A 10671-nucleotide genomic window follows, 5' to 3' on the forward strand; every position below is an offset into this window, starting at 1 on the left:
TTTGTAGGCTTTGTATTTTTTTTAATCTCCCTTTTTTCTTTCCACCTATGTCACTCTTTCTTGCATCATCATCTTCTTCCACTTTTAGTTATTTTGGTTTCTGTTCTTTCTCTCTTCACCCTTTTAATTTGTCATTTCATGAGATGATCTATGTCTTAAAAGATATATGGTTGATGTACCAAATTAACCTGAAAGTAGGAACCAAAAAAAAATAAATAAATAAAAGGAGCATTGATGATTAATCTTGTTTTAACTAGTCTCTACTACTAGTTATTCAATCTTAAATTATCATTATTATCATCATAACATTATTTTACTCCTTTCTGAAACTAATTAATAGGGCCTTTGTTTTTTTTACTTTACTATATTTATTATTTGCTTTTGTTTTCCTTAGTTTTGTCATAGGTGAAATCTACAGTGTGTAATACCCATAACCATATAGTATTATCTACAATGTTAAATAAATGCATGTGACAATGATGAAGTCTTAAATCATAGTATTTTATGCTTATTGTTTATTTCTTCTTCCAGCAGAATGCACTAATTAATATCTTTACCATGTTCATTGTTCTCTTCTCTGTATATTATTCTAATAATATATTATTATATTGTGACCTTAGCAATAATATATAGCATATAGTATTGAATTATTTAAAAAGTTTATAGAGTTCTACTACTATTTGATGTAGGGGTTTTAGTTTTACTAATAGTTGGGTAGTGCTTTAGACTTAGAGCATGAGAAGTAGTTGTAACGTCACCATCATATATGGCTGTCGTTTTCGGGGTCTATAGTTTATAGGGTCTTCACATCTATCTCTGATCCGTAAGCAACCTGCAAAAGTTTCTGCATTCATCAAGACACCGTGTACCCTTAACTTGTTTCTTTATTTGATTCACACATTTTTACTCTTCATCTTCATCTCTATTTAAATCTTCTAATGTGTACTATCTAACATTACATTGATGAAGATATCTTTTGGTATTAAGTGATATTACATGTATTCAAGATTAGTGTTATATTTTATATTAATACAACTAGGAATGTCTAGTTTTTCTTTTCAAGTATGTGATTACATACTATTTTAACAGGTTTTTAGGGTGTGTTTGATTTGTATGTTTATTTTTTTATTTTTATTTTTATTTTGTTTTTTAGTATTTTGTGAAAAAAAATATAAGAAAAAAATGAAAACAAGTGGTGAAAATAGAAAATGAGATTTTTTTTTGTTTTAACAGTTCTTTTTCCAGTACAAAATTCTAAAAATAGAAAATGAAAACAAGTTTTTGAATAGTTTTCTAAGCTGTGATGTCCTTTGCCTCTTTCTACTGTCAACTATTTCTTCATTATTTAAAAAGGGTTAGTGTGTATTATTTCTAGACATATAACCATTCATCTTGCGTGCGAGGTCCATGATTTGATTTTTTTTTTCTTTTCTCTGATTCATGCCTCTTTTGCTGCATTAGTTTTGTGTTTCATGATGCTTTGCTTTAACCAGCAATGTGTGTGCTGCTTTCTTTTAGAAATATGGCCATAATACCACATTTAAAATAATACCACTACTTTTTTGTAAACTATATATATTATTATCAGTTATCATGTGTTTTTGTGTATGTTGATTATCATAGATGTTGCTTGGTATTGGTATACATGTTCATTATTTCATCATATCATCAGGATCATGTATTGGTGGATTGGCTAATCAGCCTTTTGATATTGTTTATTTCCGAGGACACTGCATATTATGCGTGTCACTTATTAATTTTTGGCTAGATTCTTGGTTGCCATTTCTGACCATAATACTTAAACAAATATTGATGGGATATTGGTCTCAATCCATTGCATGTTTTTTGTCATCTTTTCCTGCACATGCCAACCCCATTCCTTTGTCTGAACATCCCTTTTTATTTTAAAAATATACTTTTGTTGCAATTGTGTAATTAATTGCTATACGGTTTTGTCTATTTCTGCTTCCTTTTGCTTGTCTTGTATTTGGTATACATACAAGTAACCATTGCTTTGGATTACTTGTGCATGTTATTTTTTAGTATGTTATTGTTTGGATTAGTATTGTCTCAAAGAAATCTCCGTGTAAAGAGTCTCACGGTAAACAAGATACACGATATGTTTGATCCATATAGGCGATTCCAACAAACTGGTTAAGACTTTGTTATTGTTGTTAGTACCATTCTCAAGACAGAATCAAAATGTTTACCCTAAGACAAAATTCGTTAGGAAAATGTTTATCTTATTTCTATCTCTTGTTTGAATACTCATTCTAAGATGTTGATTTAGAAAAATGTTAGAAGTTGTGTCTTTATCCTTTGTTACTATATTTTAGCCTTTTTTTCCGGGGGAATTTGTCAGAATTGTTGTCTCATATAATTAGTGTTGAACTGTCCCACACTACCTATCATGTCAACCATAAAGTAGTCTTTATTACAATACATGTACATTGTTTGGATTATCAATTATCATGTTTCTTTTGTACAGGTAAATATTAGTAGTGTTGCATAGGAAAACTGAATTGTGTTGTTTTCTGCTATAGATCAAATAATATTTTTATCATGGAGATAACTGATAATGTGTGTGGGACAGAGGTTATTTTGGGTTCATATGATAAAAAAATAAACTGTGATTGTTTCAACTCCTTCGTTTGTTTTATTCTACAATTTGTGAAATGATTGGATCGTATGCTTGTGTATGCAATTGAGGCCCTTCCATTGTACTTTGGTGTTTTTTGTTGTTTGATGGAAGAACAATATATTACAAACAACACATGGTTGGTTTAATAATGGTGGTGGTGCTTGTCTCACTGGTGGGTACACTCCATTTTTGAGAGTTGATTAATTGATTTCAATTAATTAATTTACACGTGAATTTCATGTCATTAATTAATTTGCTTTGGTGTTAGCATTTTGCAAGTATGTTGTTGGTTATTATAATTTCTGGTTCAAATTGTTTTACTTTTTCTATTTGAAAATTCAGATGTATTTTCTTGTGTATGCATGCAAATTTCTGCCGTGGATTCCATTGCATTGTTTGAAACTCTGATTTTTCTATTAATGTTTAGCAATGTTTATAGTGATTGTATCAAAGCTTTTAGAGCAAGGGCTCTGGAGATTTATGTGTTGTGTACACTTGCAAAAGAGATTGCTGAGTGAGATATAATTATTTACATAAGAATTAGGATGTATATATACAAAGCCTCTGATTAGGGTACTCAGCAGAATTGTAAGAACTAATATGAACACTTAGGAATGGTCATAGACAAAGGTTTGGTACTAGTTTATGAAACTTAAATCAGTTATTTATTGGGATCAAGCTTACCTTTAAACTCTGAATTGTTGAAGATATTTTAAGGTCTTGCCTTCCCTGTGTTTTATAGGTTGCCTGTTGTGCATAAATTACACCATCCATTTTTTTTTTTGTTTTTTACGGTATCCACATAACTAATAAAATTTGAAGCACTAAGATTTTTCAACAAACTCTAAGGTGTTTAATCTGTCAGGTTGGGGAATACGGATGAAAACCCTCTCTCTCTTTAATTATGTCGTTTTCCACATTATAAAACAATCAATATTCAATGGACTATACAAATAAAATCATAAGGTAGCAACATTTTCCAATGGTTATATCATTCCAAGTCTGTACCATTGTAAGAGAATTCATCATTGACATGATATCTGTTTTGAACAAAATTTGCTTATCATTTCAGCAGTATCAACCATCTTAATGAATGTCTTGTGAGCATTATTAGGTCCATTGTCCACAAAAAATAAAATATAACAGGTTTGTTTCAACATCAAAATCAAAAGTTTTCACCATTTTCCAAAGCTATATATTTATATTCCTCAAATGGCCATGTGCTATCATATCCGGGCATAGTGTCATTTCCTCCATATAAGGTACCCTAGAAAATTATATAATAATAGGGGTAGATAGTTACCTAAAAACAATAGAGCTATTTTCCTAGCTAATTTTTTCTTTGTCCCTTAAATTCCATTACCAAATGTTCACATGGCATCAATCTCCATGCCACTAACTTGTACAAAGAAGAAAAACAAGTGGAAGAGTTTGAATTTTGTTAATGGGAGACAAACTTTCTTTTTGAAGAAGTCATCATATAAACATGGCATATGATGTTTTAATTTTTGGAGAAAATTAAAATATACTTACAATATTGGAAAGAATAATAAAAGAGGGTTATAGACTTGTAGGGGAATGGGTCTTGTACTGTCAAGAACCAATAATTAGTTAATGAAAGTGGTAGGGTAGGAATATAGGGATGTGAATTAAATAAATTTTTTTGGGAATGTATATAATGATAGAGGGCACAATACAAGAATGTTTGGTTATTACATGATTGACAATGCTACTAGCTAGCAACGTTTTTACAATTTTTTGTTAAAAAAAAATCATGTTGTGTGCAAAAATAATTAACTATTAAATTAATTATTTGTATAAAATATATATTATTAGAAATAACTTAAATAATGTATATATTTATACATAAATATATAATAGTTGATTGATGACTGATTTTCACTATTGGTATGAGGTTGCTTTAGAGGTATAATATATAAATACTTTTTTATTTTTTATATTGTATATGCTTAAAAAGTTTGAATTAAGAATCTTTGCTATAATGAGTTTATTAGTGTGAAAAATTTAAAACTTTTTTTAAACAAATAAAAAAAATGCACACAATTATGTCACTAAATATATTGGAGGCACTTATAGATGCTTTTGATTGAAATAGAAAGTAGTAATACCTTATTCATGCAAAACTACTATTTCCACAAACAAAAATATTGATAGACATAGAAATTAGAATCATAGCCTGTGTGGAACCAACTTCCAAATTTTATAAAGTTGTATGGGTGTTTAGGTGATCAAAATAGTGAAAGATATTGCATTCATATTTAACTTCTTCACTTTTTTTTTCCCTACTATAAATGTTATTTTACTTTTTCTGTAGCTATGCCATGTTTTATTCGATAGGATTATTTGTTCATCCATGTTTAAAGCATATATGTATTTGTATTTAAGATTATTTTCTTCTTAGATTTTTATGTACCTTTTATTATGTTTATTGACTTGATCGTCGGAGTTTCTCTTATATTCGTCGGTCGACAAGTTCGAAAAGAACTCTCCAATTGTTAGGTTTTTGCAGCCTAATGTTTGGTAACACATTCTAGTTAGTTTTTCTATTTTAAAATCCTTTAGGTTAAATGCAAAATAAGCCATAGCAGAGTCAATGGTGAAGGTCTCAAATCTATGATTTAATAAATGCACTGAAGTTCAAGGTTAAGAGAAATATTTATATTCATTAACTCTTTGAATTTTCATAATTATTTGAGTTTGATACTTATATTATTTCCTTGATTCAATTTGTGCACAATTTTGTTAATTTTGTTGCAACTCATCACTTGTAATATGCCTTTTTTTTTTTACGGGTTTTTACTATTTTTTCACGACATCTTTCAACTTAATATGTCAAGAACTAATTCGTCATAGATTTAAGCTTCATTTAAATGTTACCAGCCAATAATTTGATGCATACATTATGCCTTTGACATCCAAAACACTCACCTTATCAACCCAGTTCATTCTCTCTTACAAAAAAATAAAAATAAAAATTTCAATAACCGTACTTGATGACATTATTCAAGTTTAGAATCATTACTCTAATTTCATCTTGATGGCAATATTAAAGGGTCATATGATGAGAATTTTTTTTTTGCATTTTTTCTATTCTTTGTTTAATTTTTTCTTTTCTTTGTTTAATTTTTGTCTGGTTGTTACTTTTTAAGCACTTTGTGTTATGAATCTTCACTCCTGTGTGGTTAAGAGCTTCAAGTCTTCAACCAAATATCAAAAAATGTTGACATTATTATCTAGGACTTAGGGTTTAAAGGACCATATTAGAAGATGTACATTATAAGATCAGCTACTAAAATTAAAACAAAATACACATTAAAAATATTATATATATATATATATATATATATATATATATATATATATATATTTTAGAGTTTAAAAAATGTTATTGTTTATCAATCTCCTAATCTTAAAATCACTATTGGGGACGTGCATGTTATCATGAAACAAGCTTTTTGCACCATCTATCAACACCTCCAAATTATTTTTTTTAATAGTATTTTTGTGCACCAAAGCGAATCATCACAATTACACTTAATTCTTTTTAAACTCTATACATTAATTAACATTATACAATTATATTTCGAGGGAAAATAATTAAGAATTGTTAGAATACGGAATCTCTACTTGCGTGACTCGAACAAAAGACTTTCTTATAGAACACAAATGGAAAAGAATGAATTGAAAATGAATAATATAATAATTATTGGTGCGGAAAGTCTTAATAATTGTGTCCATTAGATCAATTAAACAATATTCTTTATAATAACAATATGCATGCACACTAATAATATTTTACATATATATAATTAATTAAAAACAAGGCTAGAAAGCAAAGAACATTCGATGGAGGACCCTTACTCCAGCATCTTGATTTAATTTGCTTTATATATAAAACTTAGTTGTCTCAATCTTTGAGGGAGGAGAATCAAAATTAGCTTTTGCCGAACATGCATGTGCACTAAATTTATATACACTACTTGAACCAAATCTTGTGCTTTCATTAGAATCCTTCTAAAGTTTAATTTCTTTATGTCAAGTTAGTTTATTGATTGACTTTTTTGTTAAATTGTACCCATATTCCATTGCTAGTAGGTCCAACTATCTTCACAATGCTCAAATTAAAGTGTATTGTATAAGCCAAATGGTTTTTTTCTGCTACTCATTTTGTTTCTCACGTTGAAGCAATTCATAGTACAATTTCACAGTTTAAGAAGCTAAGGTAGTGTTTACTTTTAAAGACTAGAACTGAGATGGAGAATTGAGATTCGGTATTGTATTTGGTAATCAGAAATTAGAACTAAAAATTTAATTGATAGACATAAAATTTCAATCTCTTTAATACTTCTATAAAGTGGAGACATAATGAACTGAAATTTTTGAGAATAGACTGAAATTTTAATGATATTTTTTTTTTAAAAATACTCTCGTTTAACTTTTCAAATTTTAAATTTACCTTTCAATCTCTATGTTTATCTTTAACTAAGCATACTACTAGCCATAATTCAGTATAATACATTTTATACCAAATACATTACAGAGACTTAATTTTCGATCTCCAAATCTTAGGTAGCGTTTGTTTTGAGGTACTGAGACAGAGACTGAGAGACTGAGACTCAGTATCGTGTTTGTTAGTTCAGAGACTGGTACTAAAATTTCTGTCTCTATCTCTAAAATTTCAGTATTTCAGTACCTCCAAAAAGTAGGGACACAGGGGACTGAAATTTTTAGAGATTAAGACTAAAACTTTAATAACATTTTATACTTAAAATACTTTCATTTCAACTAATTAATTTCAATTTTACCCTTTATGCAAATTAAATTAGAGTTTCATTCTTGTTTCAATTTATGTCTCCCATTTTGCACCAAACAGAATACTTAGATTTATTTCAATCCCTGTCTCTTAGTCTCTGTCTCTCGGTCTCAGTCTTTCCATCTCTGTCTCTCCACCAAACGCTACCTTAATATCTCACTCTCAATCTTCATTCCAAACGTAGCCTAAGGTACGAAACCCATCTCGCCTGATTTGGTTCTCTATAACTCAACCGTGTGTGTCGACTTGTTATACAAGACAAAAAAAAAAAAAAAATAGCAAGCAACATATCACTTTGTACATATAATTCTCACTAAAAGTTATGAGAATTTTTATTTGAATTTTTTTCCCCGTTTTTTACATAGGTATTCGTTTCTCTTTTTTGTTCATTGTTGTAAAAGAATCTTACATGTTAGCATTTCTTGTAAGAATGGACAAGATACCTTTTCATCAATTAAAGATGTATCCAGAAATTGAAATATTTTCAAGTTAAATATTTTATAGCATATCAATGTGTTAATACGTTCAAAACTTCAAATAACGTTAGTTGTTTTTTGGTCGTTAACAAAAGTTGTATTAAATACCTAAAACTGAATGGAAAAAATCTTTAAAGTGGGTTGGAAAAGTTAGGACCAGATCCAACCCAAATCTCTAAAGAGAATAGGCAGGCCCAAAAGCGGTTATTAGATTTGTTTCACACTTTTATTTGGTGTGTAAGAGTGGTACATAAAATGGGCTTGAATTGGGCCATAGCTGGTTCATAAATTTGGGCCCAGATAACATTTTGTGGGTCCTGTTTGTGTAAGTCGGTACTAAAAAAAAAAAAGAAGAATAATTCTTTCGCATCTTTGAATCTTTTGTTTCTTTTCTTTTCTAAGCAAAAAACCTTCATAACCTTCAGCTTCTGCTCATTTTTCCCCCAATTCGGATCTCTCTCTTCTCTCTCTCTCAATCGCTCACTATGTCTGCTCTTCTCAACAACGATCTTAACGAACTTTCCCTCAAGCCCCAGGTATTGTTCTTTTTTCTTTTCTTTTCTTGTTCTTATTATTGTCAATTATTCAATTCAATTCAATTCCCAAAAGTTAGGTTTTAGGCCATGTTCAGATTTTTCTTGAATTAATTTTGAATTCGGGATTTCTTTTGGTTCTTGATGTTTAATGGCGTTGTGTTTTAGCTAAATTGATTGTGGATTTGTGTGGTTTTTTCCCCAATCATTACGGTGTTGAATTGAATGGAATGGAATGGAATAGAATGTTCCTGTTGGTGATGTTGCTGGGTTTGTGTTGTTGTTGATTCAGATTCAGAGTGAAACAGGAAGTGAATGTGAAGAGGAGATTCGTGGGGTGGAAGGAGGTGGCGGGAACCATGTTCATCGTGAAGGTCTGTGCGCCATTTGCTTGGACAAGATTCTGCTTCAGGATACTGCTCTTGTAAAAGGTTGCGAGCATGCATACTGGTTTGTCTATGCTATTTCTCCCTCTTTTGATGCAGTTTATTATATTTTTATGTCCATTTCACTTGAACTATGGTTTTTGCTTGCTGTTGTTTGGTTTGTATGACTATTTGGACCTTATGACTGAAGGGAATTCACATTTTTCCTTCCCCTTCAAAAAATGATTAAAAGTGATTGACATGTAAATGGACTAAACACAAATATGATTTATGATTGGGTAATATGGCTTTGTTCGAGTGGGATAAAAGATTTTGTTGTTGTCTTGTACTTTTTTTAATTCACGGGCTTGATTATGTTTTGTACTTTGTAGCGTGACGTGCATCCTTCGCTGGGCTACTTACAGAGAGAGAGTTACCTGCCCTCAGTGTAAACATCCATTCGACTTCCTCTTTGTCCATCGCTCGCTTGATGGCAGGTATTTCTGCGGGGCTTTGTTTCTTTCTACCTTTTTCAACATTTGAAGTGAAATAATTGTACTATTATATTTGTTTGATTGTACATCTTATCATTAGGTGTAGTCTTAGTTGTCTAGTAGAAAAATGTAGAAGATAGTCTTAGCTGACGATTATGGTACATATGACACTTCTAATATAGAATGTGAAAAAGATGGATTAGATATCTCTGATGTTATTTTGGAGATAAATGAGCTATTGATGCATAGTTGTTGAAGATGGAAATTCTTTTTTCTGTTTTGAGATTTCACTTCCTCAGTTTTCAGGTTACTTGATTGCTGAGTCAACGCGCAGTGAAAGCTAGAAATACAATGATGTTCTTGATCTTCAGCAATCGGCTCTCTTATTGAAAATGAATTGTACAAAATTGTCTATCAATGCTGTCTTGCAGTTTCCTTTTTCCCATTGCTTTCACACATACTAATTGAATGTGATACTGAAGTTATGTTTATTTATGTGCTCTATCTTTTGAGGATGAAAGCCAATATTGTTTTCTACTACTAATTTTTTTGTCCCTTTTAACAGCATCCAGGACTACATGTTCGAGGAGAGTGTTTGCCTACTACTTAGGGCTGCATGGTTTCAACCTCTGAAGGTCGAAAATCACGTGGAGCATGAAGATGCCTACGATCCTATTGAAGATTTTTATCAATATCAATATGATTATGAGTATGATGACGAGGATGATGATGATCTAGATGAAGTTTACTATGGTAGCTCATCAAGTCTTCGCATTGGTAACCGGAGATGGGGAGACAATGGTTATGTCAGATCTGGGCGGCTCGAAGCAAGGCCAGTCCCGCGATCAAACTTCCAGGATCCAGGAGGCGCAAGTTCATCATCTCGCCAGCCAAAAAAGAAAGAGGCAGCTGAAAAAGTCGCAACAGGTAGACGGGCTAAAAGGGCATTGAAGCGGGAGGCTGCTGATAAGGCAGCAGCGGCAAAGCATCAGCAGCATCTAGTGAGGTTGGGCAGGAAGTAGTGCAATACTTATGCTGAAGTCATACCAAATCAAGCCGGGCCTTGAGCACTCCCCTTTGCTTAAGAAAAAAAAAAGTATTTTTTACTTAATTTTTTTTTTCAATCTTGTACAGTGTTTATTCATTGAACTAGTGTACTATAATATGGGGGATAAAAATGATAGACAATAATGTGGCTTGGTATGTTGTTAGTAGTTCCGTGGGGTTAGGTGGAGATGGAACTCCTCATACACTCTCTTAGGATTGAACAATTTAGGTTTATAATCAATTGACTTACCCTAAATGCAGATTTTAAAAATTGTACATAA

At 30.9% G+C, this 10671-nt stretch overlaps 1 protein-coding gene across 1 annotated transcript; it reads left to right on the forward strand.

The window, feature by feature from the left end:
• The first annotated feature begins 8230 nt into the window (after positions 1-8230).
• Positions 8231-10671, forward strand: LOC112702102 (uncharacterized). The gene is made up of 4 exons (XM_025753008.3): positions 8231-8487; positions 8777-8934; positions 9242-9346; positions 9909-10671. The coding sequence occupies exons 1-4, from the start codon at positions 8437-8439 to the stop codon at positions 10363-10365; spliced, it is 771 nt and encodes a 256-aa protein (XP_025608793.1). The 5' UTR covers positions 8231-8436; the 3' UTR covers positions 10366-10671.

Source organism: Arachis hypogaea, chromosome 7 (assembly GCF_003086295.3).
Source record: "Arachis hypogaea cultivar Tifrunner chromosome 7, arahy.Tifrunner.gnm2.J5K5, whole genome shotgun sequence".
Taxonomy (NCBI): Eukaryota; Viridiplantae; Streptophyta; class Magnoliopsida; order Fabales; family Fabaceae; genus Arachis; species Arachis hypogaea.

Excerpts from the sequence above, each read along its gene's own strand:
- LOC112702102 (XM_025753008.3), top strand. The coding sequence starts at position 8,437 with ATGTCTGCTCTTCTCAACAACGATCTTAACGAACTTTCCCTCAAGCCC. Across the intron at positions 8,488-8,776 it reads AACTTTCCCTCAAGCCCCAG|ATTCAGAGTGAAACAGGAAG; the intron begins GTATTGTTCTTT and ends TTGTTGATTCAG. Across the intron at positions 9,347-9,908 it reads CATCGCTCGCTTGATGGCAG|CATCCAGGACTACATGTTCG; the intron begins GTATTTCTGCGG and ends CCCTTTTAACAG.